This window comes from Pholcus phalangioides, unplaced genomic scaffold (genome assembly GCF_987345545.1).
Source record: "Pholcus phalangioides strain wild (caught in Gottingen) unplaced genomic scaffold, Ppha-v1.0 ptg000013l_1, whole genome shotgun sequence".
NCBI lineage: Eukaryota > Metazoa > Arthropoda > Arachnida > Araneae > Pholcidae > Pholcus > Pholcus phalangioides.
The window spans coordinates 26,562,440-26,586,095 of record NW_028301606.1 but is presented as its reverse complement, the minus strand read 5'-3'; the positions used below and the strand labels follow the sequence as shown (position 1 = coordinate 26,586,095).

Genomic DNA, 23,656 nt, shown 5'->3' with positions numbered 1-23,656 from the left:
CAGGATTACCCCCTTGGGCATCATGCCCTCCCTCACAACTTATCCAAATAATTCCTAACAAAAAAAAAATTTTTCGCCCTTTCATCTCGGATTTTATGAGCAGACAGAAAACATTTTTTTTGGCCAATGGAACTTTTTCTACCCATTCACCTCGGATTCAGCACCCCTCTTGAGCGGAACCCCGTACCGCTGCAATGGGTTGCATGGCCAAGCGTGGCCCCCTGTACTCAGGGCCGTCTTAAGAGTATTATGGGCCCCCGGGCCGATTGGTTTTTCTGAGGCCCTACCTGGAAAATTCTCGGAAATTTCAGTTAGTTCTCATTTTTGTGAGGCCCCTGCTCTCTTGAGGCCCCCGGGACATGTACGGGTGAGCCCATGCGCTAAGACGACACTACCTGTACTCTCCTCACCCACAATTTGTTCCAGAATAGTCAAATGAAAGCAAAAGAAAAATTCAGCTTCTCACTTGTCCCGGTCCTGCAAAAATGAGTGTTGCTTCTAGCGTTACGTTATCTGACATTATTTAGAATGGTAAAATAATTCCGGGGAAAAAGTTTTCTACATCAAAAGCGGGACGTATGGTCACGCACATTTTGCACGGTAAATAATGGTGGGGGACTTTCTTTTGGAAAAAAAATATCAAGTTTATCTCGAGGTCCCCTTCACTCAAGCCCTGGCAGCCTCCTGCCATGGTCGCCATTAGGGGCGGCATATAAGACTTTGCACCCGGGTGGCAGGTAAGCTCGAGCCGCCCCTGTTTTAAACCATACTTTCCCAAACTTTCTATTCCATTGCCCGCTTCATCAGAACTTTTTTTCTCTCTCATAGGAACCGCATATGAATTCTCATTTTTTCCGAATTGGGGGGGGGGCAGTTTATGGCTTGTCCAAGGCATTAATGGTGCTGTTAAGACGACCTTGCATGCGCCATTTCTGTGTTACAGGTATCTTTCGCTTTACACGATCTCGCTTTACGAGATTTCATCTATAAACACCAAAGGTAGTAAACCACAGCAAGTTAAGTTGTCGAAAGCAGGCCCGTTGCCAGAAATTTCTTTCGGAGTGGGGGGGGGTACAACTTTCATTTCGGAGGAGGGGACCAAAGTGATAGAACAATAACAAAAAGGGAAAAGGATTTGGCCATCTTTTTCCCTTTTTTCTGTAATTTTCTCACATTTCGGAGGGGGGGGGGGTCTTGTCCCTCCAGTCCCCCTCCCCCCGCTACGGCCTTTGTCAAAGGCAACTTTATTTGAATTTTATTGGCTGTAATTGACGATATAATTATGGGTATGGAACCCGATTTCCCGTATTTTCATGAAGAAAATATGGTCAGCCCAGGCATTTACCGTGTTGTGTGTGAATTGATACTTTTTAACCGATACACCTCTCTCGGGCCGCATTTGGCCAGCGTGTCGAAGGTCGGGCACCCCTGGTATTAGGTATTTATCATCGAGGAGAAATAAAGATTTCTCTTTATTTCTCCTCTTCTAAGGTATTTATCCTTTCCACTGCCCCGAGGCCATAAACTTTCCATGGTCTTCTGATGAAGCCAGAGAAGCGTTGACACACCTCTCTCGAGACGAGAAAAAAGAACCGGAAGGGGCAGACAACTTCGTAGCTTTTAAACAATAATGAATATATTACATTATGTACTTTTTTTGTGGACATTTTAAATGTTACTTTTTCAAGTTTCCCCCCTTTTTTGTTTGATTAAAAATGTTGTTGGTAGTGATACCTTGTGAACTTTTTATAAAGATAAAAATATTTTGTTTTTATGGTTTTTCCTTTAGATTAGAACCGGTCTTTGGTCATCTCTGACCTTCACAAGAACAACGATATCGTAAAAATAAAAATAAAAGTTCTCCATTCCTCTTGAAAGTTTTTTGTCGAGCACAATTAACCGAAACGGATACGTATTTTTTTTCCCCGAGTGTATGTTATCTGAGAGAAAGCACACGTATATTGTATAACTTCACTTCGACTCTGTCTTTACAAAGCAAAATGTAGGACTTTTCGGAGCTTATAACGGATTCTTTCTCAATTTTTCGGGTATTTTTCATAAATCTGGCGATTTGATATTTACTAAAGGGTGAGTTCAAAAATTTCTCTTTTATAGACGCTCTTTTATATGCGTAAGTCAAGGTCCAGAGAAAGTGTTTCAACCCCAAAAATGTTTGTAGATCCAGGTCTACATAATTTATAATTCATAGGTATATCCAATTTTTTTTTCAAAATGAAAATTTCATTTAACAGAACTTAGGATGCGTGAAGAAATTTGTGTAAGGCCGGTATTACACTATAAAAGTTTTCTTTTATAAAACTTGAAAAATTCAACCAATAAGATTGTCGCTTGCATTTGCTCGAATGTAACCTATGAGCTTTATTGGTTGAATCTTTTGAGTTTTATAAAAGGGATTTTATCAAACTTTTATAGTGTAATACCGGCCTAAGAAATGCTCATCATCCATTTAACCCTCTATAACCAGTGGTTCTCAAAGTTTTGTCACCCGTAGCTCCCTTGTTCAATTCATGGTTCATCTCTGCGGCTCCCCAGAATAGTTTTGAAGCTATTTTCCCCCATATAAAGAATCTACTTCAAAGCATAAATAGGCTTACTTCAATATCTCCAGCTAACCGCGACGCCCCTAACAAAGGTTGGTGACGCTCCTTGGAGCCGCGACGAATGCTTTGAGAAGCCACTGCTGCATGGTCCCGTATATATTTGAATATATATGGCAAATACATAAACAAAAAAAATCCCATTGTACCAAACTTTTTTTGAGAGCTGCTGGAATTTTACGCGTTCAGAGATTTTATAAAACGTTACAATTACGTGGAGTGATTTTATAAAATTCTATAAAATCACTCCAAGTTGAGGAAAATGTAACGTGGGAAATGAGAGTCGAGGTGAAAACTATTCAACTTTGCTAAGCAAAATTTTATCTGTTTATAGATAGCATTAAATTCGGGAGACAAATTGCATATTTTACCCTTAATTAACCATTTTAGATAATCATTCTAAATTAAATCCTGTGTTGATTTTTTTTTTTTCAATTAGAAATATGCTAACAGCACTATTTACATCCGTTTTTGTGAAAAAAATGTCAATACATTTTTATGGTAGGTGAACCAGAGAGAGAGGGGTTAATTCTGATAACGATAATTACCAGCTGTTACAAGTACAGTATAATATAAATTTAATATTCAATGAGAGAGGGAATACACAATAAATTGTTATCTATACTTACATTTCAATGAATTATAGGCATTTCTCTTAACTGTGAAATTCTGATTTTCGAAAATTTTTCGATTTATAAATTGCATAAGAAAATCTGCAAACAGGGTCTCAATTTAAGGGCTCCTCTCCAACTTATGAGGAAAAAAATGTTTGAAAAAAAAACTAAATATTTTAAAGATCAAAAATTTTTGTACTTTTTTTTAATGTTACCGAATGCCGTCAATCTTCTCACATCATGAAAAATTTTACAAAAGGCAAATATCTCAATGAGATATTCATCTTTATGTATAGAATATGCATAATGGGTATGTCTTGAATTTGTGAGCGTTACATGCGTAATATACAAGGCAGTTTCCCTTGCCGCATTTTACAGGTGCACCGTTGGCTCTAGAGCAGGGTTTCCCAACGTAAAAGTTCTCACGGAACCCTTAATGATTACGAGTCTATTCCGCGGAACCCTTAACAAATTTTGAATATTTTTCAATATACAAGGCGTCGCAAAAGTCCGCATTCACTTTGTAGAATAAGAGTCGAAACTTGTAGTAGATAAAAAGTTTGTGAAAATATATATTTGTGTTACACACATAGTGTGACCATAAGACCCACATTTTAAGGGACAGAATTAATTTTCATAATAATATTTGGCTATTTCATCGTTTTAGTAAAAATGTTAATTTTGTCAAACCTGCTAAAAAAGACTCACTTTGAAATTTTTAAATCGTGTTCGTTATATATATATATATATATATATTTTAACATGAGCTATAGGCTCGATCATCAGTGGAAATGTCCGTTTTTTTGTTTTTTTTTTTGTTGTTTCCTTTGGTAATGTTAGTTGTACACTTGTAGCTTCAGTATAACGAAAAACATGCTCATCTAATTTTTTTTCTACCACCTTCATTTTACACACAACTAGAGGGGCAAAGCCTCCTCGACGCCTTCGGCATCCAACTCCCCCTTCCCGCCACTCCTCCAATGGACCTAACTACTTGTCACATCTTCTTCAGTTATAAAGCAAAATATTCCTCAGGCACTGTGCAAAATAGTCATTCAATTGCCAGTTTCCCACTCTGATTTCGATAAGCAATGCACTGCCATCATAAATACATCATAATACTCGATGTATGTATCGGTGTATCGCAATACTCAAAGCACCATCATCGGCAATAAAGCACAATACTCAATCCACCATTACATGCAGTGCACCACAATGAGAAATACAGCACACATTGCAAAAAAAAAAAAAAAAAAAAAACAGAAATCATGTAAATTTTTTTATGAGTTTGGGGCCCGTTTTGATTCAAGGCCCTTCGCCCGAGTACCGTCGACGCATCCATTAAGACACAAATACCAGTGAATATCGTTTAGGGTGGATGTGTTTCGTTAAAATGGTATTGAATAAAATATTTCCTATAATGATTTTCAAATCATTAAAAATTACTGATAAATAATAAATATCATTTTATAGTTCTAAATGCCTTTTTCCTCCATGCTACATCAACAGGGTTACGTATTTGCGTATTTCTGGGTTCTTATTTCTTATTTATGGATCCCTTTATTGACTAATTGTTTCTTAATTTGAAAAAAATAAATATTCCAACCTAATTTAAAATTTTCATTCCGATAAAGTTCCAATACAACTCACTCTCTCCCGTATATCTCAGTATCTCATTATTTTTTAATTTTTCTTCCAATTTTTAAATTTTACACAATTTTTTTTTGCATTAGATTTTGTTGTAATTTCATTTATTTCCAGTATTTATTTTTAAATTAGTACCAGTTTTTAGATCAAAATTAGTAAACTTTTTGTCGTCGTGAATGGCATAAGAGCTATGCATGTGATTCAGAAAAGATGGGAACACTTTAAGAGGGTGATAGTGCACACCAATATGAACAATTGCCATCAGAGAATGCATGGTCTCACATGAAATGTAAACGCGCTAGCGCGTTTCGAAACGGCCGCTCCGCAAACGTTAAAACGGCATTCCTGTTGAATTCTCCGTGAAGTTATTCCAGCGTACAACCGTTCTAACAGTCGTAACGTACGAGATGGCGTCCGTGAGTTTTATTCACTGTGACGCAGATTTGCATACTGTTTCTTCTTCTTCCCCAGTTTACATTTGCATGCATGGTGTTCTTTTTCTTCCGATAAATTTCAATAGGAATGCTGTTTTAACGTCGGTCGTGCGGAGCGGTCGTTTCGAAACGCGATAAAGCGTTTGCATTTCATGTTAGACCATGCATTCTTTGATGACAATTGTTTGTATTGGTGTGCACTATCACGTCTTAAAGTTTTTCCCCCATCTTTTTTGAATCACCCTGTATAACTGTCTCCTCTATTGATTGCTTAATTCATAGCATCCTTCAAAAATCAGTGAGGAAAAGAGTTAATGTATTCAATTGATTGCTCATTACTTTCCTTTAAATACAATTCTTATCGCGTCAAGAACCGCCAGAAATCATTATTCAAAATGCGTATAACGTCATAGCACAACACAAGGAAAAAACATGTTGGGGATATTCTATTAGAATTACATCAATAGATATATCAAATGGATAATAAATTTACATGCCTTTCGGTAAAAGGAAACATTCAATGTTGATGATTTGTTATCGAGTAGCCTATTGGGTGCTTGTATTTTTTGGTAATGCTTTTCACTCAGGAATGATGAAATTAATAGTCTGAATTACGCAAGCACGCTCGCACACGCGATCACTCGTTCTTAATCTTCAAATTTAAGATTTCGGTAACGAATGAACTAAGATTCGGTACTGGTTAATTGACCAGTATCAATGATAATTATTGACTGGTTAATTAACTCAGAAATTTTACCCGGATAATAAATGTTCCATTATATCCAAAAAGACCCCACCCACATCATCAATTCAAAGTTTCTTTCATGAATTTTTCATCATCTTTTTAAATTGTCTTACATGGCTTACGAAATGTTTACATGGCTGGTCGGGATTTGAACTTCGGCCTCTCGATTGTCTTGTAAAGAAAAAAAAATTTGTTAAAATTTTTATCGATAGAAGACGCTGCAGGGGGAAAGTAAATCACTGAACTCCGTGGAAAACTCTTTCTTCAATCTCTTCTGTGTGTTATGCTTGTAAAGCTTCGCCGGTGATTCGTAGCTGAAGTAAAACAACTTCACTCTAATAGTGATCATAAACTTCACTTATGAGCTGTTAGTCGTACGTACACCTTTATCATTATCCCCGATGCGACCGGATTCTAGCCTGAAGAGGATCTGGGATTAACTTATTCGTGTTTTGAATTAACTTTACTATAAAGCTTTTAGCTACTTAACCGTACAAATTTCTCTGCAGGATTCCTAACAAATTGGTTACAAATACAACGCCACAACAGGCAAATTGCCCAACGAGGTGGCTGACCCAAGAACATCATGGATCCCCGAGTCCCTACCTACTACTGCTACACCACACATGCAACCCCCCCCCCCCCCAACGAATCGGTACATGCGGGAATGTGCGTGTACGTGTAGTGCAACCTGATGTAAAGCTTGTTTCTGTGTAATGCTTGTTATGTGTAGTGCTGTCATCTGCCCCCAGTTTTACTAACTATGAGTGAAGTGTTATGATTGAATGATTTACCGTTGTAGGACTGTTGCTCTCTGTGGCGAGACTTTTTAACGGGGAGATCGGTTCGCATTTGCGCCTTGAAGTTGGGAACCACAGAAAACCAACTTCAGCCGACCACCACTGTGGGGTTCGAACCCGGATCCTCGCATCGCGAGTCCGTCACTATAACCAAAAAAAAAGAATTGTTGATAAACAACTTAATGTATAAAGATAAGCGAAATTCAACACACACACAAACAATCGCTATGTACCCATCTAACCACCTTGAATAGATTCTAATAGGGGGAAAAAAAGAGCTGAAATATCTCATAAATAACTAATTAGTCTCGTGGGTATTAATGTAAAAACAACTAATAGGAAAGTGAAAATTACTTTTGACTGGTTAATTAACTCATAAATCTTATCTGGGTAATTAATGTTTCATTATATTCCAAAAGCAGGGAGAAAACCCTTCATCATCGATTGAAAGTGTTTTTCATGAATTTTTCATCATTTTAAGTTTTCTTATAGTTTCAAAAAAAAAACCCTTTCATATTCTATTTCTATGCCTGTGACCAAAATGTCTTCATGGCTGGTTGGGATTTGAACTTGGGCCTGTCGATTAGTGTGTTTAAAATAAAGGGTGCCCCCCGTGAATTTGTAAATAGATTCATAAAAATTGAAAAGGAATTGGTAAATTTGATGTGGGTTGTGAAAAAGTTATTTTCACGGAGGATTTATTTTGGAACAGGAAAAAAAAAACTACAATTCGTTCGAAATTTTGTCGGTAGAGGGCGCTCGTGAAAGAAAACCACCTCACACAAATACAACGCTACAACAGGCAAATTGCCCAAGGAGGTGGCTGACTTAAGAACATCATGGATCCCCGAGCCATTTTTTGGAGGCCCTACCTACTACTGCTACACCACACATGCACCCCGCCCGCGGAACCCCCAACGAATCGGTACACGCGGGAATGTGCGTGTACGTGTAGTAAAACCTGACGTGAAGTTTTTTTTGTTCCTCTGTAATGCTTGTTATGTGTAGTGCTGCCATCTGCCACCAGTTTTTCTAACTATGAGTGAAGTGTTATGATTGAATGATTTATCGTTGCAGGACAGTTGCTCTCGGTGGCGAGACTTTTTAACGGGGAGATCGGCTCGCATTTGCGCCTTGAAGTTGGGAACCACAGAAAACCAACTTCAGCCGACCACCACTGTGGGGTTCGAACCCGGATCCTCGCATCACGAGTCCGGCACTATAACCACTCGACCACCACAGCGTTACATAGAGGAACATGTTTTGTGTGTGAATATATGCTTGGCATCTAACACATTTATGTTGTCAGAATTACGCTTTTTCGTTACTTCGTTCTTTTATACTACTACTTCACCAAATACCAACTCGGGCCATATCGCTATATTGCACTTTACTGCTATTAATGAGAAGGGTAGGAAATGAAGGCACTGCCTGCGGGTGGTCGCCTCAAGCTCGTTAGGGAAAATATCTTATTCATAACTTCCCTCGGGTTCGAACCTGGGACCGTGACAGTAACCTTCACGCTGTTAGACGAGCATTTTACCACCACGCCGCTCTGGCGAATGCTTCTTTATACTGGCGTTGTAATCGGTCTCCCATATTTTGAAGTGAAAATGCCAGAATTTTCGTGTTATGTGAGTATCGTGTTGAATGTCTGCTCTCTGCGGATAGACATTTTCGAATGAGAGATCGGCTCTCATTTGCGCCATGAAATTGGAAAATCGCAGAAAACAAATTTTCGACCACCATTGTGCGTGGTTCAAATTTCAAGCTTATTTGGGAAGGGATGCGGAGAGAATTTTTTTTTCACGATCCTACTGTTTCCCAGAGCTCTGAAGACCATGGCCCGTACATGAGAGAAGCTGACAAGTGACTCTTTTACCCGAGAGATCTCAGCTCTTTTTTAAATTATAAATGTTCTTGAAAATAAATATGTAAGAAGCCAGCTAAAAATCTTCGCCTGGAATCTTGACAATAATCGATGTCCCATTTAAGGATGTGGGGGAGAGAAATACACCTGGAAAATCATAAAAATTGAAGGAATTATCGCCGAGTAAAGCTTTGCGTTTCGGACATTGAAGAGAGTTTTAAACGGAATGTGTGTGCCGCTGTGGTGGTCGAGTGGTTATAGTGACGGACTCGCGATGCGAGGATCGGGGTTCGAACCCCACAGTGGTGGTCGGCTGAAGTTGGTTTTCTGTGGTTCCCAACTTCAAGGCGCAAATGCGAGCCGATCTCCCCCGTTAAAAAGTCTGGCCACAGAGAGCAACAGTCCTACAACGATAAATCATTCAATCATAACACTTCACTCATAGTTAGAAAAACTGGTGGCAGATGGCAGCACTACACATAACAAGCATTACAAAGGAACAAAAAAAACTTCACGTCAGGTTTTACTACACGTACACGCACATTCCCGCGTGTACCGATTCGTTGGGGGTTCCGCGGGCGGGGTGCATGTGTGGTGTAGCAGTAGTAGGTAGGGCCTCCAAAAAATGGCTCGGGGATCCATGATGTTCTTAAGTCAGCCACCTCCTTGGGCAATTTGCCTGTTGTAGCGTTGTATTTGTGTGAGGTGGTTTTCTTTCACGAGCGCCCTCTACCGACAAAATTTCGAACGAATTGTAGTTTTTTTTTTCCTGTTCCAAAATAAATCCTCCGTGAAAATAACTTTTTCACAACCCACATCAAATTTACCAATTCCTTTTCAATTTTTATGAATCTATTTACAAATTCACGGGGGGCACCCTTTATTTTAAACACACTAATCGACAGGCCCAAGTTCAAATCCCAACCAGCCATGAAGACATTTTGGTCACAGGCATAGAAATAGAATATGAAAGGGTTTTTTTTTTGAAACTATAAGAAAACTTAAAATGATGAAAAATTCATGAAAAACACTTTCAATCGATGATGAAGGGTTTTTTCCCTTCTTTTGGAATATAATGAAACATTAATTACCCAGATAAGATTTATGAGTTAATTAAACAGTCAAAAGTAATTTTAACTTTCCTATTAGTTGTTTTTACATTAATACCCACGAGACTTTAATTAGTTATTTATGAGATATTTCAGCTCTTTTTTTCCCCCTATTAGAATCTATTCAAGGTGGTTAGATGGGTACATAGCGATTGTTTGTGTGTGTGTTGAATTTCGCTTATCTTTATACATTAAGTTGTTTATCAACCCTTCTTTTTTCTTATATTATTATCATTTTTATTTATTTTTTCCTCCCTTTGATGGATAAAGAGCATTGCTCGCAATGAACAGCTCCAAGGTTGTTGCAAGTCTTTGTAGACATCGGTGACTCGGTGAAGGTCAAGTGGGCAAAACACAATTCTTCATTATGTTGAGTCTGAGGAGCAAAAAGTTATTAAACTCCCTACGTCTGACCTCAAATTCGAAAAAAGAAAGGGAGAGGAAATTTGCCTTAAGATAAATATTAAGTTCGTTCACGTGATGTATCGTATGATTGTCGTTTCATGTGAAAATTCAATTCTTCGCAAATATTTTGTTGCTGTGGGCCATAAATTATATAAATTATAAGTAGTGTTAATTGATGCTGGAACTGTTATAGTCAGACATTTATTTCATCTAACCCAGTGTTTCTCAACTTCTGATCCGCAGGCAGACTTCATAATTCAATTCTAACTGAATAAAACATTATTCAGCTGTTGTAATTGACATTAATAATATCCATATGGGCTCAAATAAAAATTCTGGATTCATACTTGGATTCATCATACCTCATCAAAGAAAATACAGGAAACAGTGTTCCTAAATACGTGATATCACTAATTGTAGCCAAAAAATGTATTTATGATGAATTTGATAATTACGGCTAAAATAGGGGAGGGGGGATAAATGGCTGATACAAATCCCAGTAAACACAAATATATTCGAGAAAAAAAAAAAAAAAGACATTCAAATGACAGGATGACCATATTTCATTGAGAAAAATGGAGTACTGGAATCTTTTAAATACGGCAAAATACGGGACGTCAAAAAATTGTCATAAAAAAACTGAGTATTGTAACATGTCAGCAAAATCCTCAATTGTTGTTAAAGTCGCTGAGAAATTGAGGAAAAACGTTGAACCTGACAAATATGAGATAAATGTAGCCATATTATATATAGCCATAATTATATCCATAATGAGTAATTATGAAAATAATATTCATTTACAATTTTAGTAAACATCACAAATTTAAAGCATCAATAAGCATAGATAAAAAAACGGGGCAAATATACAAAAAAAGTTCAAAACTACAAATAAGGGGAGTCCCGTAATACGGGACCCAAGTGGTCCGTCGAATTGTGGTCCTTGGGTCCAGAAAGGTTGAGAAACGCCGATCTAAGCTAATAAACGCTATCCGACATTATTTGCATAGCGGAGATATCTCTGCAACCGTTGACTTTAGAGACATACTTTCAATTATAATGTTCTCAAATGACGTGCGGTTACTCAAAATGGCTTTAACCCTTTATTTGGCAATGTTGCTCTTAAGCAACATGAGTTTCTTATATTTTTTTCAAATAAAGGTATTTTATATTTTGAGCTCGTTTCGGCATTGATTCTTCTAAGCAACTCCCCAATCATTCGATTTTTACTTGTGAGCTACTCATGAAATTTCCACAATCACAGCATAATGACTCCACAAGGTACACGTCTTTCTATTTCTTGACAAACCAAGCAAGAATGAATTTTGACTCTTGAATTTTGGAGGGAAATACCCCTCCGAAAGTGGGGTACCCCTCCAGTGTGTGGGGGGAGACCTATTGCTGTGCATTCTTAAACAATGATAGAAAAATAAGTTAACAAACGTTGCACTTTTATACCATTCACATCTATGTAAATTCTATAAATACAGCGTGTTCCTTGAAGTATAACATCCCATATTTTTTTAAATATTGACAATAATCTCTTGTCATGTAATAGGATGCAGGGTGCCTCGTTTGCTTGATATAACTCCTCAAAATGTTTCTATCGTGGATATTCCAATGTAAATATCTAGAGCACCTTAATTTGCCTTAATTAAATTCACCCCTAAATTTGCCAATTAAAGGGTTAAATTTTCCGAGAGGTCATATGCATAAAAAAATAAACTTTTCATGCAGTTGTGTGCCAAAACTTCCAATTATTAAAATGTAAATACTGGTCTCACAGGGGCGTAGAAAGAAATTTCGTTCGGGGGGGGGGGGGGAAGAACCAAAGTGATAGAACGGTAGATTTGGCCATTTTTCCCCTTTTGTCGGTCATTTTCTCACATTTCGGGAGGACCAGACCCCCCCCCCCAAGTCCCCCCCCCCCTCCCTCCCTCCGCTACGCCCTTGTGCTCTCAGGAATGCTCAAAGAATTATTAATTGTTAAAATAATCGTCGAAAAATGTAATTTCTATTTATTGCGAACAAAAGAAATAAAAGCTCATTCTATCTGCGTACAGATCCTGAAAATGGAAACTTTTAAGCCAATGAAAAGTTTCTTACACAGTGATAAGTTCCGAAAACAATGATTTTGTGTATTTAATATATCGCGCGCGATAAACAACGCATTTTACACTAATTTTTTGAGAATGACTTTGCAGAGCGAGACATACGTTTAAATAATTGGTAGTTTCAGCACACGGGGACTGATGAGGACTGATATAGAAAATTACTTTCTTAATTTTTTTTTACGTGTAAATTACCCCTTAAACAAATTTTGAAATTTTAAGTAACTGCAGGTCATTTGAAAACTATTTGTGCAATTAAAATTATGTTTCTCTGAAGTCAACGATTGTAAAGATATCTGCTGTACAGACATTTCGAGACAGCCTGTATAACTCATTTATTAATTTCAGGTGAGACAACCGACAGTCAAAATGGTTCAAGCGCTTTTCTGTACCAATAAAGCCAGGTTTCTACCATTGACAGCGGCTATGGCCTTACTAGTGTCCATCACGGTACCTTATGTCATGTCCATCGTCAACCAGAGAGTCCGTAGCTTCCTTCCTTATGTTAGGTACGTTGTAATTTTCGGATCGTCAAGAGCGGAAAAACAAACTATTTCCTAACTGGGAATTTACCGAAACTCATAGAGTGCCATGCGCAAAGAATATTCGGAAAAAATTCCAAATTTTAACATATTTTTCGAGAATTATTTTAATTTTTACGAACTTTTTTTTTTCAGTCATGCGGCGGCTTTTCCTCCTCAGGCAGCTATTTTCAGTATATTCATGTCTCTGGGAGCATTTTTTAGTAAGTAAATTGGAATATTTTGGTATTGAAATGACCAAAACCTATGTACATAATAAACGAAAGCATCATCAAGGCTTATTTATTGCTTTTCTTATTAGGGCCGCAACTAGGGGAGGTGCAGGCGGATCTGGTGTCCCAGGCGCTGAACCAGAGGGGGTGCAAATATCACCCATTAACCCCTCCTTCAGCATTACAGGGGGCGCCAAAATATGTTCCAGCCCCGGCTGACCAAGCAACTAGTTGCTTCCCTGTCCATTATGACTCTCACATTCTTTTATCGACTTTATAGAAAGATATTTTTTATGCAAAAATTTCAATGACTCAGATTCTCTTCATATGCGAGCTTCCTGATGAATAACTTATTATTCCTGAATTTTCTTATCGTAAAAATATCTACAGTCCACGCCGCTTTATGTAATCACATCGGACACAAATTTCTGACAACAATAACCGAATGATAATTATATGCGGAAAGAGTCCCGTTTGGCCATACATCCCCATTTGTTCGAATGGGACATATGGTAAACGAGTATTGGTAAAACGGGACACACGTCTTTGTTTTTCTCTCTCACATAATTGGTTTCAAAACATTTTCAATCGTTTCATTTTTTTTTTATCCTATTATAAAACGGGACTTTTTTCACTTGACCAAAAATCCTGCATTTTTGTTAATCAGGAATTGTGAAGCGCTAGAATGAAACTTCTGATGTATATCACGAATTAGATTTTTTTTTACAATACACGTTTAATAGATCCCTTGAGAAAGTCTCTCGGGAAAAAAAATTCGAAGAACTCTAAAGGGGTTTTTTCGTTCACTATAGAAAAACCATAACAAAAGAAGCTCCACACGCGCACATAGATCTCAGCGAATACTACGGACTGATTACGACAGTGATGGGAAAACTACTGCTCGCCAAGGAGTTCCATCCGGCCAGCCAAACGTGTTCCGGTAGAAAAGTATCAATATACCCACAACACAATAAATATTTAGGCTGACGATATAAACTTCATAAGAAAATGCGGCATTTTTGGCCCGCGAGAAGTATCTGGTCTAAATTTCTGGCCCACGATCAACAGAAATACCGCATATCTGGCCCTCGGACTGAAAAGTTTGCGCACCACTGGATTACGACATTGTCAACAAGGGAAGGAGGAGGCAACACTTTGTTGCCTCTTACATAGTCTGGCAGCCTGATAACGATAACTTACAGGGGAAATAAGTTTTTCTAAACCTTAGCTTCAGAATGCTTAAAAAAAACTTTCAATGGAAAAAAATTTATAGCATTATCTGAATTCCTGATAACGGTGAACGAATTTTCCCCCTTGTTATGATATTGGTCAGTTCCTTTCTTTGCAAAAGTGATAACAATACACATCATTATCCGAGACTAATAAGCGGCGTCGATTGTATATAAAGAATTGTCAAAATTCGCACGCAACGCCACCCGCACGTTTCCATTTTAGGGTGCGAACATAGTGCACGGTGGTTTCCGATTCTGCACGTCCGCGTCATTACGGATTGGTTAAAAAACCGGAAATTAAAGTTTTCAACCAATCCGTAACGGCACGGATCTGCAGAATCTGAAACCAGCGTACACTATGTTCACATCCTTACAGTAGTAGTTCTGATGCTCTACTAAAAATGTATGAATGTTAGATCCTCATGATATACCATCATTCGTGTACAGTCAACACGATCCATAGCAGAAGGGCTCCGCACGAAGCTCGTGACGTCACTGAAGAAGTTATTTCCACTATAGCCTCCTGAATAGGGGCCTTATCAAGGTGCCTGAATTTCACCTATAGTCATGGGCTGCTATTCTGCAATAAAAAGGTAAAGATATCCCATGCATCGACCTGCTATATATCTAATTTCTACTTGTGAAACAACTTCAGTGACGTCACGAGTTTCGCGCGGAAGTCTTCTGCTGTAGATGGTGTTAGTAGAATGGCCTTATTAGATTGTTCTTTATCAATGTTGAAATGAGTTTTTTATGCCTATTTTGTATTCACGTATATAGTTTTCTCTGTTTTAATTGCAGGTGTGGTCACGTTTTTGTTGCGGTACGTTGCCGTGGAGCACAGGAGACACGATCTCGATCCTCAGAAAATCAAACTCAGTAACAGGATCGCATTTTGTGTCGGTTTGGTAGCTGCTATCAGTTTAGTGTTTGCTAGTCATTTTCCTCTCGCTTTCGTCACCCATGAAAAGTACGACTGGGTAAGTTGTTGTTGTTGTTTTAAATTAAACGGGGTAAAAGATTACAGTAAAGTAGCACTTCGATTAACCAAGCCTCTATTAACTGTGGCGCATGACCAGAGCCTCCCTTATCTGACACGAGGCCCGGTGATAAAGTAATAGTGGGACCAAGTGGATCTCAACGATTTCGGCGCACCAAAAATGTTCAGGACCACCTTTGCCCCGATTTTATATATTTGGGGGGGGGGGGTCGGTATCTATTTTTTCAGAATATACAGGAATATTGAGAAATATTCATGCTAAAAATTTTGAAGACACTATTAAATGTAAATTAACGTGAAAATGTTAAAACGGAAAATTCAGCACTGAAGGTAATTTTAAACTAATGAGAGAAATGATACCATAAATTTATTAATGAAAATTTTAGACTTGATGAACTAAAATAATTGAAAGAAATAGTTCCAGAAGTGATGAAAATTCAAAATTAATGAAAGAAATAACTTCAGAGATGCAAAAAATAATTAAAAACTTGGTGAAAGCCTCCAATAATTTACAGTGGGTGCGAGTCCCACAAAGAGTATGGCCCGGTGCGACCGTATCTGTCACATACCCTTGAGGGCGGCTCTGTTTCACATTACAACGCGGTGAGTGTCCTGTATACAGGGTGTCCTGTAAGTGATAGCACGGCCTTTATCTCATCAACCATCGGTCGTAGAGGGTTCAAATATTACATGGAGAAATCATCGCCGAGAAATTTTCAGATTACCAAACCACTGGTAACAGCTTCTTTTCAATAAAAGCTGGGTAATGACGAGTCGTTCACGGCTAGTGAAGATTGGATCGAAAAATTCCAGAAGTAAGTGCGCACAATTAGGGAGCTGGAAATCTACTTTAATGCTTCCATCAGACAAAATAAATTTATGTATGTTCAGCAGGTTGTAATTGTTTTGCATTTTGAGGAATCATCTCAATTAACTGAGCTTCTGGTGATTTCAGACCTATTTCTCTCCGTTAATCAAGTTTCTTCTGCCATTGCGTTCATACAAATCAGAAATGAATTAATTCTAATTCACAATATATATAAACTAAAACCTCTCTTAACGGCCACCCCCTCAGATGCGGTCACCCCTTTTTTACGACCAACTAATAATTTTCCCTTGTGTAATAAAAGTATTCATTTCAAACCCCACATGATTAACGGTCACCCCCTTTTTTACGGACGAGTATTTTTATCCCACCGGTGTACGCATTAGAGAGGTTTTACTATATATTTTCTGTCTTTTATCTTTATACGAATGTTTGTACATAAATTTCCACTTTCAGATCGTATTTGTTGTCGTGCCTCATTTCCTCGGATCCGCAGCATTAGTCATAGGATTCTCGGTATACATTCTAATTCAGTCGTTCCTAACGTACACGCAGAGGAGAAAATCGTCCATTAATGTTTCTGCGCATGCGTCTCTAGCCCTGGGCATCTCTGTGCTAATATGGACAAGTATCCTTTGATGCGTTAAAAATTATTTGTTTTATATATAAAGGGTGGTAAGGAAAGTCCCTAGGCGATATTTTACTAGTGAACCGTTGATTCTAGAGGCATACTTCCAATTAGGAAAAAATATCCAAATAACGTGTAATTTGGAATATAATTTTAATTTCAATTAAAATTATTCCAATGTTAGTGTCTGTATTTTAATACTAATTTTACATACTAAATGCAAAAATTAACTTTTTTTATATGGACACCCTGTACTCAAAAGCCAGAAGATAAAATTGTTCCCCTGTCTCTTCTGAGGCCAACAAAAAAAATTCCATGTTTATAAGTGCAATATCCACAGAGAAATTTTAATTCAAAAATTGGGAAAGACCAACAAAAAAAAAAAACTAACGGACAACGCTTCTGTCCCTTATTTATGCTGTTCTTTCTTAATTATCTCCAATGTTTTTATTCAAATATCTCAGTGAAGAATATTCCATTTAAGGTATCCGACTACGTTGAAAACGTCATTTTGGAAGAAAATATGGATTTCCATTTTTTTTTTTTTTTTTTTTTATAAAAGCCCTATTTGTTGTGATTCCAAAACGGGTCTTGTTTTGTTTGTATGATGCTTAGAATCAAAGTTACGTTCACTTTAGTGTTGCGTTTTAACATACAAGTAATACGCGAATAAAGACTTTAAACGTGTTTTGCGAAGAATGCCATTTTTGACATTTTACTTGACGTTGTGATATGATTTGTAAAAATTGGTGCATTGCATCCTTACGAAATTTTAATGTGATATTTTGCTACAAATTGTTGAGGTTATGAACCAAAATCTAAGGTCTATCACATATTTTTTTTGAATTACAGTGTTTTATAGACAAAATGTAGGATGAAATTTCAAAAAATTCACACGTACTTAAACATGTTTTGATGTAACTTATGAACATATCATGCAATCCTTTAAATTTTGGTTCATAACCTGCAACATTACTAGCTAAATGCACTGTGAAAATCACAAAGCATTTCATTAATAAATTTTTTTGCAATCGTGTTTCGAATATCACATGAATTTTGCCTAAAATTTGACATAAAAACGACTTTTTCATAGAAAATATAATAGATAGACTTAAATTTGTCACTGTTTTCACCATTTCGAGACACTTTCTATCAAAAAATGTATTTAAAGTTCACTCCAGAACCATTTTAAAGAAAAGTGACAAGAAAGGTAGCCGGATACCTTAAAAATGTGGATACTTATTTTTATTTATTTTTGTCCTCAGAAGACACAGTAAAACAACTTTCTCATTAGCTTTTTGACCACAGGGTATCCGTGCGAAAAGAAAATTTTTGTATTTTAATATGGATGATATATTTATAGTGTAGACGTTATTTGCATATTTTTTTCTAATTAGAAGTACGCCTCTTGGATCAACGGTTTGAATTGTAGTAAAATGTTTTCTAGAGACTTTCCTTACCACCCTGTATATATAAAGAAAGATATTGACTAATGTGTAAAATTTCCGAGTTTTGTTGCAAACATTTAGTAAACTTAGAAATTTTCTTTAACGTTGTTTTCTCAGCATGTTTACCTTTCTATTCAGCGATGAGAGAGCTTTTGCCACAAACGATTGATGAAGAAACGGGAGAAATCAACCTGGAAACGCAGGAGGTGATTATCTTTGTTCTAAATTTTGCCAGGAAACTAATTTTCTGTAAAATAGTCAAACAAAGCACACCCACAACCCGTGAATGTGGGGGTTTTTTTCCTGACTGCGTATAAATGACTCATCAAGTATTCAGAGCAGACTTAATATTTATTTCATTGTGTTTGATATCATAATCGTAGATTAAACCAGCACATAAACACTTTCATTATCATTTGTAATCCTTCGTATTCAACACGAATGTCATATAATGAGTATTGTCAGGATTGGATTTTCTACATTCAAAGTTTCGTAAACCATTAACAAGCATGAAATGATTTGTTTGTTTGCTAGTAATCACCTTAATCCATAGTAATTACTATAAAAATCAGGTCACAATTTAGGTCATTCATTGTAAAAAGCAGGGCCGGAACTAGAGGGGACGGGGCAATTGCCCCTGGAGACAAAATTTAGGGGGTGGCAGTTTTAGATGGGAACAACGAATACCTTTATAAAATTACCGAAATTTTAAAGTTCGGGGCGGCGGCAAAAATTCTAGTTACGGCCCTAGTTAAATCCTAGTTACGAAAATAGTTTCAGCCCAGCAAAACACGTTCTTGTAAATTAAACGTCATACTCTTTAGTAGAAGAATGGAAATAATTCTGCTGAAGATGTTTGGACATCCTGTCACGAAGCTTGAATAGTTTTGATCATCACATCACATCACATTTTTTGCCAAAAATTAGCACTTAAACTGCGATTTACGTAGAAAAGTCCTCCCTGGTGGATGTTGAAACCTTTTTGCTTCCGCTTTCAATGCCTTTCCTATCCTTTCATTAAGATATTCTCAAAGTTTCCATAGTGTTCTGACGAATAGTTACGACTATAGGCGGCTTAGAACAGGTGAACATTAACTATGCACGCGCTGTAGTTTGAAAAGAAAAATTATAGAGGACGCTTTTCTACAGCTACACGCCTTACCGTGTGTTTTAGGGTCACGTAATATTTTCTAATAAGTTCTGAAATATTAATTTTTATCACTTGATGGCGATGAACTTTATGCTGAAACACTGCTTATAGATGAGCACTCATTATGTTGTGAGTTTCGCACATGCACTGTGATACTCTCCTTTAGTGTTGATAACACTGTAGTGAAATTATTTCACGATGCACTACATCCTTGAGATATCTCCACAACTACTACTACTTGACCTCACAGGCACCTCATACATATTCCTCTGGGGAATTTCTAACGAATTCGTACATGCGGTAACGTGTTATGTGCGCGTGTATGCATATTCTTAACATATTCTTGTTATCAGAGATGTGCATCTTTTGTGTTGTTCTGGCGTTGGCACAAGAAGTTTTTCAACAAGGGATGAATGAGAGAGAGAGAGAGAGAGAGCACCCCATTTAGCACATAAGAAGTGAAGGGAGTCTTTGTAGCAGTTGGGGTACAAGCTAGTTCTGCAGCATGTCAAATTAGTCCTAGTCTTTCCGCAGAGAGAGAGCAGGCAGACCTTCAAGACGATACTTACATAAGATAAAAAATTCAGATATTTGACGTTTTCATTTCAAAATATAAAAGAAAGCACCACCAGTATAACACGAAAGAAGCACAACTCTGACAACATAAATACGTTAAGGCCGTGCATAGAAATACATATGAATTATCTGAACACACAACACGTTGCCGCATGTACCAATTCGTTAGAAATTTTCCAGAGGAATATTCACCGATGTGCAAGTGCAGTTGAGCAGTAGTAGGAGTATGTCAAATTATCTGGCCGAATATGATATGATATGATATGATATGATATGATATGATATGATATGATATGATATGATATGATATGATATGATATGATATGATATGATATGATATGATATGATATGATATGATATGATATGATATGATATGATATGATATGATATGATATGATATGATATGATACATATATAGATAAATGCATACACATATATATTTGAATATGAATACACAGAATGAAGTCACAGAATATATCTAAAAAATTTAGTTAATGTGTATTCAGTTATGTCAGTACGATCACTCATAAGATATGTGATCATATAATGGGTATTCCGGTGTTTTGACTTCCTTTAGGCGACGTCTTTTATAGAAAAATGTGCTTTTTTCCCCCCTTTTTCCTACGATGCTTACTTCAATTTTTATTCTTTATTGAAATCAAGGATGAAGACTATTTACATAGCTTTTAAATTATGTTACGATATAATTTTTGCAGTAACCCTGTATTTCTCGCCCATTGGCAATTCTTTAGCAATTTTAGGTTGCTATTATTTCCCTTTTTGAAAATTTGCTTGTGGATGCCCCATATTTTTCTTGTTGATAAATTAAAATGGTCATCCTAATCAGCCATAATTTATAATTCTCAGGATGAATTTGTGATTCAATAATTATAATTGAAAAGCGTCCTTTAACGGACGATTTTCAATTAATTATTCTAATTCAGAATCGTTATGGTATCGATCCGGCAATTATTTGAAGCCGAAGAATACTCTGAAATAGGCCAACTTTATTTTATGTCCAGTTTGAAGAATAACACAACCGCACATAAGTATAATAATCGCAGAAAGATTCAATGAAACTTGAGGGGTGCCCAATAATTTTGTATTTATTGTGTATATAACCTTTTTTTGCATGCAAATGTGCATTGGAAAGGCGGAAAATCTATATTCAACATTACACAAAGTCCTCTTATATGATCAGGAAGGTTCTACAGAGTGGAAAAAAAACCTGGAATTATGTAATTAATGTACAGGGAAGTTTTTGTATTTATTTATTGAGATTCTATCACCTTGAATCGAACCAATGTGGGTTATTCACGAGTTTTTCCTCGACTAAATTTAAGTCATTTTTGACGCATAATTTTCCTATAGACTTGATTTATTGTACTGGAAGAAATTTCCTGATGTAAATGACCATCATTTTTGGTGAGGGAACGTGGAGAGACAGAAGAGAGGAAATCGCGATGAAACACTGCGAATCCATGAAATTGAGTTGAAAATTTGCTAATAATCTCTCTCACCTTGATCAGTGCTTTTTGATCACGCGAGTATAACCATAGGGGGAAAAATCCGAATTGTCAAATTTGTATCCTTATGGCAGTGAAGTGAATGAGCAACGATACTGAGCTACACAATTTAAATATTGCATAAACACTTTTTGTGAATATCTTCATATTCTCAAAATTCTGCAACAGGGATCTTCGTCATAGAGATTTTGCCCTGACCCAATGAAGATTTAGAGAAAAATAGCTATTTCACATTAAAAGACAATTTAATAAAATAAAAATTCCTATAAAGCCCTTACTGTGGTATTTAGAAGCGTGAGATGCTTTGTATATTCACCAGTAACGCTGCGCATTAAGTAAATTAATAATTTCTTAGCAAATTCAGAGGCCCTAGGCACTTTTTAAGCACACTGATTCTACGTATTTTGGGAAGGAAAAATCGGCATCCAAAAAGGCATTAATATTTTTTCTGGATTCACAATAAAGAGTGTGTGCGTGCGTGCGTGTGTGTATTCAATGCAAAAAATTTCGTGTCAATCGGTGTTAATAGTAATGAACTATAGTGTAAATGAATACAAGAAAAAACACTGAACACTATTTTCTCAACTTGCAGTTTTTTGAGCTCGTCCGTAAGACTAAAAAAAAAAGACTACAGCACCAAAAATTGCGAAATTTTGCAATGTTTATTTGACATGTCTCAGTAAAATGAACCTAGAATTTGGATATCTAACTATTCGTTAGTTTTATGAGATTTTAATGTTTGAAAAAACATAAATTTAAAAATCTGAAAATTCAAATTTTTTTTTAAAATTACTTCTCATCGGTCAAGTACACTTTACTAACACACGTCGAATGAGCATTCCTCCAGAATTTTTTAGTGCAGCTATTTTTCATACGAATGATGCCAAAAACTGCAATCTGAGAAGATCGCGTTCAAATTGTTTTTTCTTGTATTCATGTATACTGTAATTAATAGAAAATAGAAAAATAATTCAGTAAGAAAATATTAACACTTCAGTAATTAAAATCCATATTTAATGGACGAAATATAATTTCAGAATAAATAAATGTCTCAAATTATTTATTTATTCTGAAATTTAACTCGATTCCCGTTCGTCTATCCGTTGAGGTGACCCTGTACATTTCATAATACACAACGGTACAAATACTCAATCATTGTACTTCACTCATAGTTTTAAAAAAAGTTGATGGCTGATGACAGAGAAAGAGAGAGAGCACTACACATAACAAGCGTTTCAAAGTAACAAACTTCACGTTAGGTTCACAACACGTACACGCACGTGTACCAATTCGCTAGAAATTCCGCAGAGTAATGTGAACGACGTGCATGTAGGGTTTAGTAGAAGTAGTAGTTGTTGTACACACATTACATAATGTTCTTGTGATTTTAGATACTGTGTGATAATTCTGAATATCGCGGTATGATTTGATGGTCCGTGGGCTCCATTGCTTTAACTTAGCTCGCAATGTCTGAAACGATGAAGAACCTTGTCTTATATGGTTCTGATATATATCTATATACAAACTTTTATACATGGGTTATTTGTTTTTTCTTTCAAAAAAACAGTACAGCTTCTACTATATAATAAGTTCGCTGTCGGGATGGGGATTCTTCCTGCTAGTTTTCCTGTTCATAGCATCGTTCTACAAGGACATGAAGGACATGAAACTGACGTTGACCGTAAGACCGAAACTGGAACGGGTCAAACTGGACAGCGTCGAATCAGCTGTTGTTGGCGCAATAGTTGGTGAAGGCGTAACGAAGATGTGAGAAAGATAAGTTGACATCTTAGAGATAAAGTGCGAAGATGAAGAAAGACGTAAAAAAAAATCGCAAACTTGTGTAAACATATCCAGCATTTGTAAAAGAAGAATAATTGTGAAAAACATCGGGAGAAAAAAAGAGATAAATGTATATGAGATTGGTGAAGAATAAAAGTTGCCGTGCTTCTTGCTAAATGCCAATCGTATGTAAATGAGTGTTATTGAAACAAATAAATTATAATTATAGATTATTTTTTCGTGGTGTTTTCCTTTAGCATACAACTTTTTTGAATTTTCACGCTTTTAAATTTGAGAATTCTCATGAGAAAAATGTAGATTAACGTGTCCAAAATTCTACTAGAAACTTTCGAATTCTCACTTCTTCCTGAAGTATTAAAGCAT

At 36.6% G+C, this 23,656-nt stretch overlaps 1 protein-coding gene across 1 annotated transcript; it reads left to right on the top strand.

Moving 5' to 3' along the window:
• Positions 1-1,865: 1,865 nt before the first annotated feature.
• Positions 1,866-23,505, top strand: LOC149078878 (DNA damage-regulated autophagy modulator protein 1-like). The gene is made up of 7 exons (XM_089241064.1): positions 1,866-2,088; positions 12,699-12,859; positions 13,028-13,095; positions 15,138-15,316; positions 16,619-16,790; positions 18,356-18,444; positions 23,058-23,505. The coding sequence occupies exons 2-7, from the start codon at positions 12,720-12,722 to the stop codon at positions 23,259-23,261; spliced, it is 852 nt and encodes a 283-aa protein (XP_089097190.1). The 5' UTR covers positions 1,866-2,088; positions 12,699-12,719; the 3' UTR covers positions 23,262-23,505.
• The last annotated feature ends 151 nt before the right edge of the window (positions 23,506-23,656 follow it).

What these genes read in the sequence shown, in the direction of transcription:
- LOC149078878 (XM_089241064.1), top strand. Translation starts at nt 12,720, where the DNA reads ATGGTTCAAGCGCTTTTCTGTACCAATAAAGCCAGGTTTCTACCATTG. An exon ending in CTCTGTGCTAATATGGACAA is followed by an intron (nt 16,791 to 18,355) that starts GTATCCTTTGAT and finishes TTGTTTTCTCAG; the next exon opens with CATGTTTACCTTTCTATTCA. An exon ending in TCAACCTGGAAACGCAGGAG is followed by an intron (nt 18,445 to 23,057) that starts GTGATTATCTTT and finishes TCAAAAAAACAG; the next exon opens with TACAGCTTCTACTATATAAT.